This window comes from Euwallacea similis, chromosome 13, assembly GCF_039881205.1.
Source record: "Euwallacea similis isolate ESF13 chromosome 13, ESF131.1, whole genome shotgun sequence".
NCBI lineage: Eukaryota > Metazoa > Arthropoda > Insecta > Coleoptera > Curculionidae > Euwallacea > Euwallacea similis.
Genome location: NC_089621.1, coordinates 4,796,412 through 4,814,356, shown reverse-complemented (window position 1 = coordinate 4,814,356; position 17,945 = coordinate 4,796,412). Strand labels below are relative to the sequence as shown.

Genomic DNA, 17,945 nt, shown 5'->3' with positions numbered 1-17,945 from the left:
AATTAAGGGTCGATCTAATTTTCTTTCCCATTATGATTTACAACGGAAAATGACCGTAACTGGCCCAATTAATTATTATTGGTTACAATATGATGAATCAATCAAATTTCATTGGTTATATAATGGGGCACTTATAACTTCCAATTCTTTGAGAAAAAATAAGAACATGGAAATGGGATAAAATGAAGGAAGAAGGGCAATATTGGATCTTCGATTTAGGACTAACGGCTCCCCATTACCTTAAGAGGTTTTTTCCAGTCGGGCGTTGTTTTTGGAGGTTTCATTTCCCGATTAATCCTTAAAAAAGCACACCTCCGTGACAGGAAAGGATAATACTTTCATCCGGAACCATGTCATTTAATGTGGAAACTTTCAATATAGAAAAAATTCAGAGACTTTTTTTCGTTTCTCTTTGAGCTACTTTACATCAAAATTTCAAGTGAAAAATGGTCATATTTGGTTTTCACAAACGAGGCTAATTTTTTCTATAATAAATCAAGTACTTATGTAATTTTAATAGTATCATAATGGCAAGAATAATAGGCTTTTGGAGCTGCGCCGCGCCAATCCAGACAATTATTCGAGTTTCCCGGCAACTTTTCCAACTTCGCATAGTACAACGCTCGCTTTCCAGCCATTCAAACATTCAGTTCTGGATAGGGCTACAAAAAAACTCGGATAATCGCGCGAAAAATCGACCACCTGTGAAAGAAAGTTTCGAGTTCTTTTCCATGTACATCGTAGATTTCAGGAGTTGTGTGTTTTTTAAATGTGAGAAGGAAGAGCTGTAATAAAATAGTTTAAGGTAACTATCTGTGAAAAATTCCTTTATAAGATTCTGCGTTTTCAAATGATGATAATGATGTTAAATGATAATGCAAATATGTTGTTTTACGTTCTTTCTGTTTGTGTTTTTTGATGCATAAATTATTGTCACGAATTGAACCTGCATTAAAATGTTCCCAACAGTTTCTCTATGCTCACGGTAAAGTACTCCGAAATTCTGCAATAAAATCCAATCATTTGAAACGGCTTTACGACGGATTGTGTTCAGTCAGTGGAAAATTTCGAATTTTTACGGCCTGAGTCACCAAAACGAGATGGTTTCTAATTCTATATCCCTCTTATCTCCATTTGCCAGAATTGAATAATTTGACACGATTTGCATAAGATTTCCCTTTTCTGATAGGCTTTGTGACTCCAGGTGACCTGAGTTAAACTGCCAAATTTTCTCGTTGAATTTTGATAAATAACTTTCCAATAAATTCTTATCAAATTGACCAATCGATCGAAAAGAAAAGTGGCGACTATCTAACTTTTCCCATTCTCTTCCGTTAAATCTCAGCTTAAAATCCGTGGCAGCTGCTCCATACATTCGCCGTCTCTAATAGGAGCTTCTAATACTGAATTTCCTAAGTTTATTCGATTGTCATTCACCTTTTCGAATTAGAGCCTCTTTAAGCTGCTTTGCGTCTTCAAATGCAAATGAGTGTCATTCGGGAACGCCTCCGTCTCTAAAGGTATTAAATTGCACTTAATAGATTCCGATTTAAGCAATAATACTAATGAGGTAGGTGTGTGTTATCATACGCATTAACGTTGCCTCGTGTTATAGGATATTTACAAGGAGTCCAGAGATGAGTCAAAAAATTTGACGATGATTGATTTTATATAGTTCAGACGGGGCTGCTTATTATATTATATAATATATAAGTGCTCGAAAATTCGTTAATGCTGACCCTAAATAAATAAAAAATAAATGACACACTTTGTCTAATATTTTGAAACTTGGTTTCCACTTCATAGATATTGTTTGCTTTAAACTCCAGGCGCCACTACCCTCGAACCCTTCAAAGTCGCCTGAAAAGAGAGGAAGAAACAGATCTTTAAAGTGACTCCTAATCTTCGGTACCCTCAGTACCCGATTTTTCTCACCATACTCTACCTAATTTCTAAAAAAACCAAAAGTGAATTGCCATAATTAACAATACAGTTTGTATAAACCTTTTTAAGATATCTAGTTACTAATTTCGGTGAAAAAATTGAGCAATCAATTTAGTCGTGTTTTCCGTTTTGAAGGTATTTTACAGAAATTTTGCAGAAATTAAACGCCAAAAAATGAATAATATTTCCTCATTTTTCAATAACCGGTAACATGCGATGAAATCTTTGAGCCTCATACATCATACAATAGCTATGCGGGAATCGAGATGAGAGAAATCAATTGTCGCGCACTGTGAGTTACGTTTTTCCAAGATTCCTGTAGAAAAATTTTTATAGATTATAGAGTTGCATTAGAGAATTGCTTCGCAAAGGTGCAATTTCAAAATCCCTTTTAAGACCGGGGATAGTTTTTGTCTTATATTTTTTGGTGCAAATAATAATGGATTCTGGCGGGTTCGCTTTAAACCTTAAGTCATTTTGGTGAGGTTTGAGTAGGTGGAGATTTCTGACCTTTATCAAAGATTAAATCCAAATTACTAGAATTGATAATCATGAAGAATTTATTATTTAGCAACGAATTTTCTCTGTTAGAAAATCGGGAAAAGTCTTATTCACAACTGGGAAGTCTAGGGTTACTAATTTTAAACGATTTTTTCTTAGCTTCAAATATGGGCAAAATTTCTCAGAATGTGAGTCGAGATCTCTCTAGAGTAGATAAAGTTTTCCGTACCTTTCTATGGCTTCACAAAAATTCAAAAAAACTCAATTCAGATTATTGAAATTTACGGGGAATATTTATATTTTGGACAATAACGCTGGATACTGGACAATGGTCTTTTCTACACTTAAAAATTGATTATTTAAATTAACCATTTAATTTTTTTAAAACTTACATTTAATTTAAAATTTCAAAAAAAAACCTAACATTTAACCGAGAATTTTATGAAATTGAGGTGATTACGCAAGGGACTATAAAAGCCTTTAAATGGTATAAAAAATCTCTTTTCTTACGTCAAACAGTCATTCAGGTATTGAATTAATAGTGAATGGGGTAAGCTTAATTACATTTCCAACGAAGACATAAACATTTTCTAGTTAATTCTGTCTGGGAGAAGGATTTCGCAGTCTTTTTAGAAGATTTAAGTAATTGTACCTATGCTAAGAAGGTGGGAAGATAAAACGATTTTTCGGGAATTTGTTCGGCGGAACATAACTCGATTTGGTGTTTTATATGGTAAATTTTGAATTTGAATGCTGATTTAATTATTGTTCCCCTAAACAAAACTCTCAACATTAGCAAAAAATGTGTTCTTGAAATTTTGTTTATTGTCCAATGGTACTTGAAAACGTCTTTTACCATTATTGGATTGTAGAGAAACAAAATCTATAATATTAAAGGGGACTTAGATATTTCATAAATCTTACTTATTTTCTTTTCACATTGGTCAAAAACATTATGGATGGTTCTTCACCCGTGCAATTTGAACACATTTTATTTCCATATGGCAGTCCTAAGAGTCGGACCGCACGTGCAAGTTGGCCGTCGAAACGGACCCGCTTATTCGATGAGTCCAATGAGAAACTTCACTTATCCGACGCCGGGACACGTGAAATCTCTGATTGAACTCATTTTTAGATTGAACAAACTGAGCCGTTTGGACGGTGACCGTTTATTTTTATACATAGTTTTCAACTTGATCATTCATTTAACACCCAGGCCGAGGCCCTCAATATGAAATCATTTTTTAAAATACATGCTTTTATCCACACAATTCTACTACTAATAGTTTCGTGCAAAATTGTTTCTCAAAAAGGTAATGCGACGGCTTTTTCAGTCTTTCTAAAAGTTGCCTGCCTTGTTGTGCTTCCAGATAGCCAGTATGCGTCGTTATAGTTTTATGGTCATGTATTTCCAATTTTTTTAAATCCATTTCCACGATAATTCCAGATTCCTGAAATTTCAGTTCAAGTTTCCTCGGCCCTTACTTCGAAACTCTTCCATATCCCTTCTTCCTTTGTTTTTAATATCAAAAAGGCACACGGGGCAACTGCAGTCGCATGTGGGAAAGTATCACTTTTCGCACTCGTTAGGAAAATAATTATTACAGCACTTAATGCGGAAAAAGCATGTCAGGATGCAAGAGTAGTAAAGCAGCTCATTGTCACCACCAATTCAAATGTGCGACACAACAAGCGAAGCGACGTATTTTGTAACTGGAAGGGTGCGACAATGAGCATTATGAGTCGCGTATTCTCTACTATTTTTTTTTCTATTCTGTTATTTTATATTAAATAATAAATCAACATATAAATGAATTTATCTCTCAAATTTAGAAAGGTGTGTGTACGTGACAAGCGCCGGCAGAGGCCATTTAATGTAAAAGTCAAATGCAGTTCATTTTCTATTTCATCGATATGAGCTTTAACAAAGTATTAATGTTAAAATGCTATAGTATTGTTCCTTTGTGAAGCTATTAAAGTGGAAATATATAATGTTCACTTTGACGGTATAATTTGCCAACTCCAAAAAGTAAAATGCAAAAAAACGATACCAAAATAAGATTCATTTTTATACTGTTTTGATGACAAAGTAGGGCGGTAAAGCTGTCATTATGATTGTGAAATAAAAGAGATCTTTTTTGAATTTTGACAAATAAAGTCATAGCTTTCAGAATCTAAATTGGAGATCAAAAAGGGTTAATTTCACAACTAGTTACATAATGAAAACGAGTACCTTCATTTTGCAACTTTGTGAGTATGTATGCATGGGTTTTTCGTATCCGTAACTGTTTCCGAATGATTTTCGAAAGTACCGTAGAAAACAACCCAAGTTTAACCAAGTTTCCCTGGAATTTGCCCACATCGAACATCACGTGCCTTGGAGGTTCATCAACACAATAAACAAAAACACATTGTTGCTTTTCTCGGAAGTATAATGGAAGGGTATATAGATAACAAAAAAGCAACAAAGAAAAAAGCATGGGCTGAGCACAAAAAAGCTTGGGATGCTAAAGGGGGGCATGACCTGATAAGAAGTTTTAACTTGTAGATCTTAATAGCGATTTATAAGATCTTTTTTATAACTAGAAAATTCCAGATTTATTGCACACGAGATTTTTCCCATTACTTCTGAGCGCATAGAACAACTTGCTATTATGTCTGAATGCGTAAAATAATGAAAATTTCACGATTCCATAGAAAGGTAAAGTAAACTTGCTCGAAAAAGTTGTTGAACTGAAATTACATTCAACTGCGTAGTGCTGTTCCAGTTTTCCCTTCCATTTAACCATACTTGATTCCAGAGAGTTTCAACTTACGTATTCATTAGGCCGTTATTCCGATTATACGTATTCATTAGGAATATTTAGTACTTCTCTGTCTGTTGATTTTGAATCTAAAGACAATTTCTCAACAACTAAAAATGCTTATTAAAGCAAATTTAAAAAGATTATACAATTTCTAAGCCCCAGTGATTAACTGTAATTTTTCTTTTACAAACAATTTTCAAATCCTGAAATTTCTGTTGGAAACTTGGAACATAACTATGCATTAATTATTTAAGTTTAAAAGGTTTTGCGAGCTGAGGAGTACTCAAATAATGTTTCATGATAATGTTCTAAAATTGTGTTCCTGTCCGCGTTCGGAGTAAAGAGACTAATTGCAATTGCTTTGGTGCGATCTCGGGGTTTTACATGTGTTTCGAAGAAAATACAAATATGCAAATACTCTAGTTGGAATTGGAATGTATTTGGTTATTTGAAAAATATATATTTGGTTAGCATGGTAATCACAGTTTGTTTAGTATGCGGACCAGAATACGTTTCAAAATCCTTTTTTATGGACGGAGCAGAGAAAGATAAGAGTATTTGTCAGGTTTGTTTTTCCCTCTTCGTTACATGTACCGGATCATTTCAGGATCAATATGGAGCGACTCCTTCATATTTTATGAGAAAATGTTCTTATAAATACGTCCCTTAATTTAATCTTTTTCGAGGTACAAGATCCTTTTTTGGTCTGCCAGTTCCTGAGAGGCATATATAAATTGCTGAAGGAACTTTGAAGCCATCCTGCTTCTGTTTCATCTGCACGACCGTTTCAGTCTTAGATAGATAGATGTTTTTGCTTACCACTTCGGATAGATTAACCCCGTGGGCACGGTCCTGAAATTTCTGAAGGAACTCGGATATGAATATGAAAATGTTTTAATTAAGTTGTCCCAAGTTTCTTTTAAAAATGATATGAAAAACTTAGTTTTTTCTAAAATTCATTACCCTGTTTTTCTGAAATAAAGCGATTCTGGACACTCCAGATACATACATGTTCATAGGATTTTTCCCCTATTTTGACTCAAGGAATATTGCCTTCAATTTGTATCGTACTTGTAAGAAACACCCTGTATACTTCTATTTGGGTCCTCTTCCTCTTTGTGAACATATTACTCCTTGATGGCCTATCTATTTCCTTCTGTTTGCGTTAAATCCCGGTTTTCTTGCTAGGATTTACAGTAATAAAATTGAATGGCTGCTCCTAAAATCACCGATAAATTCACCTTTTTCTTGATTAATATTAAAATCAAGAATTTTTCCATTTCCTTCGAGCTCAAAGCTGCCGTAATTCTTTATCACGCAAGAAAGCATTGGTCGTTAAAAACCCTATCATTTAGCCGGTTGGTAATAAAAACCGTATAATTTTCCCTTTTTGTTTGCAAACGAGAAAAGGAAAAATTGTAACATCCAATTCATGGGCATCAAAGCTGGTTTGTTAAGTAATTCCATCAACTTGAAAGCTCGTTTTTAATATAGAAACTTTATTCACTCCTTCAGACGTCATGCTGGCTTGGAAGCTTAATTTGGTCTACATGAAAAACGTTTAATTAAATAATCAAATTTGATACTAAAAGTTTTTCCGGTGTAATTCGCATTGTTCCCTTGTTCTTAATTGAATCTTGCCGAAGGGAAAGATATAAAAAATTGTCTCATTTATTAGCATCACTTTCGCTTACAAGTTACATCCATTAGCTTTATAGCTTTAAAATTGGGCCTTTTACGTGACAATGGAGAAACTTCAAGTAAAAACTCACGCTCATCGTATCCACTCAGGTCGCCAATTTAATTATCTCGGAAATAAGTCAAAGATATTACGGAAATATCGATGAAGGTTTGGCGACGTCACATGGTTGTCGAGACTTTGATGGATTATTTTCCGATCTTCGGAAAGGAAATTATATCGGAAACGACTTCATTGTATCGAAAACTGGATTTTGTTCAAATCACGTTTTTGCTAAATTAGCCGGAAATTTAATAAACCTACTCTTTGTTCCAAAAATCCAAGTTGTTTCATTATTTATTATTTTTTATCATGTCATTTACTTATTTACTGAAAAGGAACTTTTGAATTTTCTCGGCTTTGAATATAATACATGGAAATTAATTCTCTCACTCCAATACCTACGTTATGTGTGGCCGAATTTTATAAGGAAAGCTCGAATATATTAGAGACTTGTGTTGTGTTTTGGAGCACAATATATGTGCCACACAAAGTAGAATTTGCCTACGTAACCGCCCCAACGACAAATCCAGATCAGACGTAGCTCACTTTCACGTAGAACATTTTTTGGAATTGAGAACATCATTAGAGGATTCTGGTTTGCAGTTCTAGATGGTTTTTGAGCGCTCATAAGAAAATATTTAAAGTTCGAAAAAAACGGTACTTCCCCAGTTACGGTCACAGAAGTGTATTTCATTAGTCAAAAATGACGACTCACAAAGAATTAATTCGAAAAATATGGATCTTTATAGTCCATTCAAGTCACATAAACATTCATACCTCTCATGATCCTATTGCTCAATTCTCCACCGTAATGCAATATTAATAGAACAGATGGTCCATGAATACAATATAGGTTAAACGCAGCATCGCATGATATTGAGCCATTTCCGAACACAAGGGCATGTAAATATTCATGTAAAGTGCCATTCTTTCGCGCTACATGAGGTTGAAGATGAAACATTCAGTGGACAGGGTTATATTTTGACAACACGTAATGTAATGACCCGTAGACTATATCTGGGTAGGGGCCAGAGCTATATTTTGGGCAGTTTATGTCGGTTGTTACAGTTAGGATTAAATAGAAGGGCAATGTGGCAAGTTTAGGAATAAGGTAAATTGGCCTGTAATGTAAAGTTATGTTTCATTTATTGTAGGGCAAAAAGGTTCTATTTCAAACAAAGACGGGAAACTTTAACTGAAAATGCTTGGATTTCGCTCTTTGCTCCTTTCCTCGTTCCGCTTCTAGGCAGAAGTAAAATTAAATGGGTTTTTGGGGTAGGTCTAACTTCCAATAGGAAAATGTATTTTGTATTTGAAACATAAATTCTAAAATTCCTCTCGAAGCAATTATAACTTTTAATTAATATCACCTGGAGAACTACCACCCCAAAGGCGGAATTAAAAATACTGGCAAGTAAAATTCCTTTTTAGCAATAAAGTTATAACACCTTAAGACCGGTAGCTTTGGCTTTCAAACACTCTATTACCAGAAGCAAATATTAAAGGACTCACTCTATGTGACTAGATTTAAAGTCAAACATTACGTAACGAGATAACTTACTTTGAATTGGAATATTGGAATTGCAAACTTTATTGGACCGATACTTGTATGGATATGTGACTAGGGTCTCTGTGAAGATTCTTTCATATAATATGCATTTTTTCTTATTAAGATGCGGAGCTTTGAAGCTCTCATAATGATATCTTTTGGCATAAAAAGTAAATAAAATATGATGGAGTCGGATCGAAAAGAATGAGAGAGATAATTTGGGGACCAATTTGAATTTAAATTGAAAATTGTGTAATAATATAAAAAAAAACTGACATTAAATTTTTTGAGACGGACACGTGGTTTGTGGAGGTGTTGTTAAATTCTGTTTCATGTGGTTCAGAAAGATCCTTTATTTGTTCATTAAAAATTTAGAACGTTTTAAACAAGCCGAGTCGAATAGTATTTTTAAGTTTTTTTTTTCATTTGAGGAACGGTTCATCATTGGAATATTTCTAGAAAAAAATCCGGATTGTTTTTGTTGAAGCATAAGTTCTCATATGAAACGATTTTTGCACATAAAATCCATTTCTTCCAAATAACGATTTCTGTGCAAGTATGTGCTTCTATAATATTCTATATCTCCACTTCCATATAAAACAGGAAAAATGCATGTGTTGCGCTCAAATATAGTCCCAATTCTCACATCCATGGCAATATGAAGTTTTCCGAGAAATATAATATATTTCGCCCTTGGATATGGCAGCAAATGCATTTTCATTTTTGATGAGCCCCTTAAAATGCATTATTAACATTTTTAGCCTTGCAAAAACTCAATTGCATGGGTAGGGATAATGTGGGTTTATGTAAACGTCGAGAGGCAGTTGCGTAAATTTGTAAGAAGATTATGTGTGTAGTGAGCAAAGTAGTCCCAAAAGAAAATTAATAGAAAAGTAATCAAATTATCATGACTATTGTAGGCTAAAATTTGATGGATTTGACATAGCAAAAAGGAGTAATTTATCACAGTCTTATCAGTTTGGAAATGAGATAATTAAATTTGAATTAACCTAAACTCATCTGACCCCGTTCCTAATGATGTGATCAATTCTCTTCGATTTATTGCACATTTTTAGTTGAGGATTTATTTCAAGCTAATAATACACCTAAGTGTTCATTAGCTTTCGACGATTGTTGCGACAGACTTTATTTTAGTGTTCTGCCCACCAATCTATATTAAACCAATAAAGAATATTGATGTGAAGAAAATCTGTTATATCCTTTTCGAAATCTCTGTATTTATAACTGCCTACTTTTGCGTCCCTAAAATCTTCTTTCCTTCTGTGGCTTTATCAAATCTGATTTTCTGGCAGTGACTAATAGGTCTTTACCCAATTTCTGTTATTCTAGCCCTGAAGCCACCGCCTTTATTTATTACGAACCTCTGCTTTTCCTAGTCTCAAATTCTCCCATCTTTCTATTTTCATATCTCTCTCTTTCATTTATTTATATCCGCATATTTGTCCCTGTCTAATGTGTTTCCTTTTTTTGAAATGTCCGTTTTTTGCTTCTCAAAGCTTTGCCTTTTAAGTCTCCTTCTTCTATATCATTTCAAATATCTCTCGTTGACTCTCCTATTTTGTCACATCTGCCTTCTCCTAAATCTATGAATTTCTTTATCTTAAGTTTCTCTTCTTTTTTAGCTTACTACTCTGTCTTATCAGTTTTAAAATCTATCGGTTTTTAATAGTCAAATCTCTTTTATCAAATCTATGTTATTCCCTTCGAAATCCCCGTTTTTGTCACTGTCGCGTCGTTTTCAGATAACTGATCACATTTAAATTGCTTTCTTAGGAAGACTAAGACAATTTTCAGACCTTCAAAAACCGACTCTACCTGACATCCGAAATTGAGTTAGAGATCCTTCGTCGAAGTCCTCCACAATGTGATTTGATGGGCGATGACACTCAAAGCTTCCATACCTTTGTTTTACCTATAAGTTCTTCGTTAATAAAATTTGGTGGACTCAGAAATATAGCCGCATAAATAAACGCAAATCCACTTTAAATTGCTAAATTGAATCTTGTCCTAAATGCCACGTTCGAGTGGCTTATGCATATGTTAGTAGTCACATTCACGTTTATAGCACAACACGTTTCTAGAGAAGACAAATCTAAAACGATTTAAAATGCCGTGAAAAATATGAAACTACGTGTCAGAAATATTAGTCTGAAATATTTCTGCAGATACGCTTTCTTGCTGTTTAGTATAACTAGAGTTACGTGTCAAGTCAGCGAGACGTGGACAACTTAAATTAACTTCCAGATTAATGTTAGTTTCTGAACTGCCACCTAAACAAAAACTTTTTGGACAATATTGGCCAACCCTCGCTCGAAAGTTGGATAAAAGCAAGTCAATTTAGATTTTGTGGTCCCTTCTTTGGATGAACTCTCCTTTCTTTGGGATTCTAGTACAATAAGATGAAAGTCTGTAATGGAGGAGAGACAGTATTTTTTGATGTTTAATTTCTGAGGAAGAAGTCAATATAAAACTTAAGTTTTTGATTGAATTTCAGCAACATATTAAACACATTTCTACAATTCTAAGTTAAAGTTATCCGCCACTCTTCGATTATCAAAGAATTCTTGAGTAAATTATTTAGACGGATGAATGGCAAGAGTTTTACAATACGGACATTGAGAATATTAGCAAGTGCAAATTCCAGTAAATGGTAAATAATTTTTTTACAAGCTCAAATGAATTTTCCATCCGCCATCCCTCACCCATGTGGGTCTAAAATTTTTTTAAATTTTCAGTCCATCAGTTATATTGGGAAGAGAATTTTATAAACGAGGTATCACGTTTTTGTGACACCTTTATAGAATCTTTTATTTACAGAAATTGGCAGAAATTTTATCGAGATAAAAACTTTTGTCAGAGTTTATCGCTATGATTGCAATTGTTACATAACAACGAAGCATCTTATTTGTAATGTAGAATAGCTGGGGCATGAAATGCTTGAATATATAACATCACTTTTTCCGCAACTCGTACATAAATAGAAAATCTCATTTTCAACGGGAAATAAAATGTTCTTTTATCTATTTTAGTGTTTTTTTTACCATGTCTGGTTAATACTCGTACTTCCAGATCTCCGAATGAATTATGCATTATTGACAACCAACGAGATTTATTGTGATATGAAACCATCAATTTTATTGCATATTCTTGATTTATAGGTTTTGTTCATTTTTAATTTCAGATGCTGTCTCCCACCTAGAGAAATCACAATGAATATCAACAACGTCTCAGACCCCAGTTTCACTTTCATCCCCTCAGAAGATCCTCTGCTTGACTTCATCGAAGACTCCAATGAAACATGCGACGTCCTCCCTTCTAACTACCCCACAAGGGACCCAATTTTCTCCACAGTTGTCTACTCTATGTATGTGACAATTTTCATTGTCGCCTTGTTGGGAAATGTATTTGTGTGTTACATAGTGCTACAATCACCAAGAATGCGTACAGTGACTAACTACTTTATAATGAACTTGGCTGTGGGTGATATTTTAATAACAGTGCTTTGTGTGCCCTTCACTTCGGTTACTATAATGTTACAATATTGGCCTTTCGGGGCTTTTATGTGTCCTTTTGTGAGTTACGTGAGTACTTTGAGTGTGCTCGTTAGTGCTTACACCCTGGTAAGTGTGTTTGTTCAAAAATAGGAAAAAAATGTGAAGCTTTTTCTCTACTCGTTTCTGTGGGACGTACTAGGGGAGAAACATATTAAGATGATCTCGGCAGGTTTCTCCACTTGTTAGCTAATCTTTGATTTTTTTTCTTACTTTTTTAATTATGAAGGCCAAGAATTTTGGTTTGTCATATTCTGTCAGCTGAATGATTTACGTATATCTGCCTTAAATAGATGAGAAAATAAACCACGTTAAATAATTCCTCTGCAATTTCTGGGAAACAGTTGAAGTCATCACCACGGGAAGGAAAAGCTACTGAATTTTTGACATTTTTTTACTCTGAAACCTGTTAATTGAGTTCTGTTATTTGAATCACCTATACCTATTTTATACACATGGGAAAGATAAGCTAAATTCAATAACTTCTCTGAAAGTTCTAGGAAATAATTTCAAGTTGTTACCACAAGAGAGAAACTTACTGTAAGATTGAAAAATCCCTTAATTTTTTTACATTATTTAGGTCCCAAATCCGTGAAAGTTCTGACGTAAGGTTGCATGTCAACACCACAGGGAAAGCTATCCATGCAAACTTTACAATTCCCAAATCAATAAATCTAGAGGTGTTGCTTTCGGTAGTTTTAATCATCCTTCACCGCACCTAAGAATGCAGAATTAAAAATAATTTTTAATGTATTTATGATTTCAGGTGGCCATTAGTATAGACAAATGGATGCTCATAATGTATCCTCTCAAACCAAGGATAACAAAGAGGTCTGCCACCTATATCATAGCTGTAGTCTGGATCTTTGCCGGTATCACAGTACTGCCCTCAGGAGTGTTTACCAATATCAAACAACCGATTAACGAGTCTGTTTACCAAAGATGCGACAAGTAAGTAATTTTTCACTTAAAAATTTCTCTTCTGAAATTGAATTTAATGGAAGAAAAGTTTTCCTTAAATCCACCGCACTTTCGAAAACCTAATTTCGCCATTTGTAAAGTATTGAGTTCAGTCCAATGGAAAAGGGATTACTCACGGATTCCAGTAGCCTACATCTAAAGAGAGTCGGGAGAAATTTAAAATGCACTTTTTGGGTGCTTCGAAAGACTGATGATTACAATATACTCCTCCATAGCAGTCTAAAACAAATTAACTTCAAAGCTTACCTCAAAATTGCATCGCTGTAAAACACGTCCCAAGGTACAAAATGACGTGCAACATTCCCGAGGAAATTTCATAAAATGTCTCAAGATATATCACATCCTCTAAACGATCGATGTACATTCTTCTGGGAAATTGATTCGATTTGTGTGCCCTGGAGCGAGTGGTTTATTAACAAATAAAGATAATGTAGAACGTGTAGGATGATGCTTTTAAGGGTGGAGTATACCCCAGCGTCAGCAGAAAATTTTCAGATACAAATATTATATAGACTAACCCCAGAGCATCTTGAACCCTCTTTTAAATTTAGGGAGGGTTTATGAGAGGCATAAATGAGAAGTGTTCAGAAATATAACCAAATCCACTAAACTTTTTATTGCCATGTGTCTCATTTACGTAACTACTTAGAGTAGTAAAGAAAATGGGCAACGTATGATGCATGAACATAAAACTTTTTTTAATGTCCTAAGCTAGGCCTCTACAAAAAATGGTTCATTTACGAGTTTTTTTACTGCGATACTGCAATTACAAATTTCGATATACATGAAAATGTTATTTCCCTGTTATTCTAAACCCTATATATATTACATATAGGGTATTCCCTAAATTGTTATTGTCTCTCGTAGAGGAATGTGAGATAAAGAAAGTGAAGACCAGCAGTTTTCCTCCAATAGGTTTTCAATGCACTTCAAAGCAACTCTTTCTAGTATATAATAGGTCACTAAATGCTGTTCGTTATCTTTTCCCATAGTTGGTTTATATGTGACGTCCAATTCCAATGACGTAGGTGCCTCTTTTTCTTTAGCTATAGATTTTTAAACAAGGGAGTTGCCGTAAAAATTCTGATGTAATATCAGATAGTTTAAAAAACTTGGTAGCGCCACTGGAATTTCATAAAACGACTCAATTATTTTTCTTACTTTTCCTTTAGTTGCTCTATATGTATGTTATCTTCCGATGGCGTGGGTACACATATTACTCCACAAAATTCTGTTTCCAACTACCAATTGAACAATTGATAACCTGACTAATATTTCTTGAAACAACTAAATTCTTTCCTGAACTTCTCCTATAGTTTCGATATATATGACGTCAATTCCCAATTCGTAGGGTTGGGTTTTCTGTATCAGCCCCCATATATTTCATTTTTAACGACGAGATTACAATTACAAATTTCTAGTTGAAATGTGTGATAAAGCAAAGAGCAAGTAGAATTTCAAAGCATTTTTTCTGGTATACATGTAGGTCACGTTCTCTCAAGTTCAGGCATTATTATTCGCTAAAGGCAGAGAAACAAATATGAAAGTTGAAGCCCTCGTGAATTCGATACACGGAGGCCTTTGGGGAAGAAAATGTAATAAAAGAGTTTTAAACTCATGTAATGGAAAGCTGTACTTTCTCTAAGGAGGTTTTCTCTATCTTCCATTTTACAGATACCTTTGCAACGAAGACTACTCATCAATCGGATATGTGTATGAAATCACTTACGCAACTGTCCTAATGCTGCTTCAATACATCATTCCTTTGAAAGTGTTGGTGTTCACCTATACCAGCATTGCAGCTGTCATTTGGTGTCATAGAATACCTGGAGAAGCTGAAAATACTAGAGACAAGAGAATGGCTCGATCCAAGAGAAAGGTTGGTATTTTTAAATAGAATTCTTTTAAAAGAAAATTTAAAATAAACATTTTTTAAATAGGAACTTCGTTCATTACAAAAGTGTTTAACGTGAATGATTGGAAAGTTATCCGTTTGGTGTTTCTCCAATTTCCATAACTAGATGTGTAAAATTACCACGTGCTCACTTGCAATTTTTAGATTGGAAAAGTAGCACTCATCAGCGTTTTAGAAGGGAGGAATGTTTTAATTCCCTATGGAGCTCTTTTATTAAAATTATTTCCAACAGCTATGATGGATGAAGCGCTGGAAGTTAAGAAAAGACCTCCTTTACCTGCTCTCTTAATATCCGTTGTAACTTATTATTATAGGTGGGAGGAAATTGAAGGCTTTTTGCTTATCTAGGAAACTCCTTAAAACCCACTGAAAACGTCAGAGAGGTTGAATGTTTACTAATCTTCTAGAAAAGCCAACCTTCAATTTTCTTATTTATATCTAACATGTGCTGAAAGTAGGAGGTAAATTTGAGAGGTCTCTGACAAGTATTGGGAAGCAATTTTAGGTCATGATGCAAGACGATAACCTTACTTAGAAATCAACCAATTTTTTTAAATTTGTAGGTCCTATATTCACGAATCTATCTGTGATTTTTGATCATTTGATTTATCTTTTTGTATTTTACACATGCTGAAAATATCAGGTAATTTCGATGGTTTCTCTGAAAGTTCCGGGGGAAAGTTGCAGGTCCACACGTAGGACTATAAATGCGTACTAAAAGATTCATTAAGTTTTGAAAGTTTGCTGTCTAAATTTGTGAGTCTAGAACTGTCACTTTTGGTCATTCAATTAATCAATTTGTCTCTAACATTCATTGAAATTTTGAGTCAAATTTGACATCTTCTCTAAATCTGAGAATACTGGAAAGAAATTCCAACTCCAGTCCTGGAATTACCTCATCACCAAGTTTATTTCTGTAGACAAACTTGGTAAAGTATCAAAAAAGCAGGGTGTAAGATGCATTTTAGAAATATTTAGAAACAGAAATAACTCATGTTCCAGAATTAAGTTTACTTATTTTTTTATAAACCTTTCAAGCCCAAATGATACTAATCTAATCATTTTAGAGATACTATTGCTTTCGTATATTACTAGTGAAATATTTACAATACAAGTTGTCTTAAAACTGCTTTTTGACAATTTCTATGATAGCTTCTTGTGTGTCGAACTTGAGGAGTTCCAAGTAGTGAATGTTAATACCGAGTAACCTCAGGGTATAGTAAAATAACTGGCACAGGACAATTTAGTTATGAGACTTTCAGGTACGCACACAGGTTATTTTACATATTTTTTCGTATCCAAAACTCCCACTATACTATGACCATCAATCCATCAAATTCCTTTTGTTCAATTTACTTAATAAACAAATATATTACTATCACCTACTGAAAAGGGGATTTCAACATTTCTTCAAGGAAATTCACACATTTCATATTAATGTCAGCCCATTAATTTTCCTTAAGCACCCTTTCTTACGTAGGTAGATATTAAATGGCTTACTCATGTCTCATAACTATCAGATACCATCCAGTTAGATGAAATCTACAACTCTTGCTCTCAGAACATAATAATTAAGTATGTTGTACCATAATTAATGAGTTAAGAATACATACAAGATAGTAAAAGGTAATGACTAGATTTTCAGGAAACTTATACATAATCTTTACTTGAATAGTTTTAATACGAGTACAACATACCAACATTGAACATGCAATAAAGGATATTTAGCATGCGGTTCATTAACCTGATTTTTTTAAATTTCTTAGTATGATTTAGAGGAGAATTTACGGCCATCCACAAGCCGAAGATTACTTCCTCTTAATTTAATGCTAGTCCAGCTGATATATATAAAAAAACTCACTGAAAGGTCACTGGGAAATTCTTCGGATACTAGAGACATTTTAAGCAGTCAAACCAGCTAAATTCCATGAAGAATTTGGCCATAGATATCAGGAATAAGGGAAAATGTCAAGAAAACTGGGATTCTCTTTCATTACCCTATTTAAAGTCGTAGCACATTGTTTTCAAGAATTAATTAATGGTGTTGTTGGGAAAGGTCTGTGTTTGAACAAAAGCCCAAATGAGAAGCTCTAATAGATATCTAGTTAAATCCATCAACGAAAAAGTTTAAAATTGTTAAGCATCATATGAATGATAGTAACTTCAAAACATTTTCAAAATTTGCCTTAATTGAGATACAAAATTTCGGTTTAACAATTTAATAGCTTGTTTAAGCCCTAACATAAAACATATTTGCTTTCTCAGAATAATTGTTATTAAAATTACCGGAGTTTTGAGCAAATTAAGGACAAGCAGGTACAAGGCAAATTTACATTGTAAATTGCTATAATGGATTACATGCCTGAAAGTTTGCTTAGCTAGGAAGAAATTTAAGGACTATTTACATTCAAATACGTAAAGCAGAATTCGATGAATATTTAACTCTACCGCTTTACTTGACATAACATTCTCATTATTTTAACTCGTCCAAAATAAAGTCTATTTGTCTTCCTGGAATAATTGTTAATAAAATTGCCGGAGTTTTGAGCACATTAAGGACAAGCAGGTACAACAGTAATTTACATTGTAAATCATTATAATGGATTACATGCTGAGGGCATACCTGAGACTTCGCTTAGCTAGGGCGAACTTTAAGGAATTTTGCATTCAAACGCTTAAGGCAAAATTCAACGAATAATTAATCTTTCAAAAAAACACGAAATTCGCTTTTTATGGTAATTTAATGCACGAACTTTATGGCTTTACTTGATACAATATTCGTTATTTTAACTTGTATACAATTGGTTTGATGTTTCTACATTCCTATTCCCGGATGCTGGAACGAAGCAAAACAGCAAGCGATATTTCCCATGATGAAGGATTCCACTCCCGGAAACTCTAACTTCGCAGTTAAAGTTTTTGTTAAAGTAAAAAT

At 33.9% G+C, this 17,945-nt stretch overlaps 1 protein-coding gene across 1 annotated transcript in view; it reads left to right on the top strand.

The window, feature by feature from the left end:
- The first annotated feature begins 637 nt into the window (after positions 1-637).
- Positions 638-17,945, top strand: part of LOC136412903 (RYamide receptor-like) — a 38,480-nt gene continuing 21,172 nt past the window's right edge. Inside the window, exons 1-4 of the mRNA XM_066396153.1 lie at positions 638-805; positions 11,745-12,183; positions 12,881-13,065; positions 14,770-14,974. Coding sequence (XP_066252250.1) covers positions 11,773-12,183; positions 12,881-13,065; positions 14,770-14,974 — 801 coding nt within the window. The 5' untranslated portion in view covers positions 638-805; positions 11,745-11,772. The remainder of the gene's footprint in view (positions 806-11,744; positions 12,184-12,880; positions 13,066-14,769; positions 14,975-17,945) is intronic.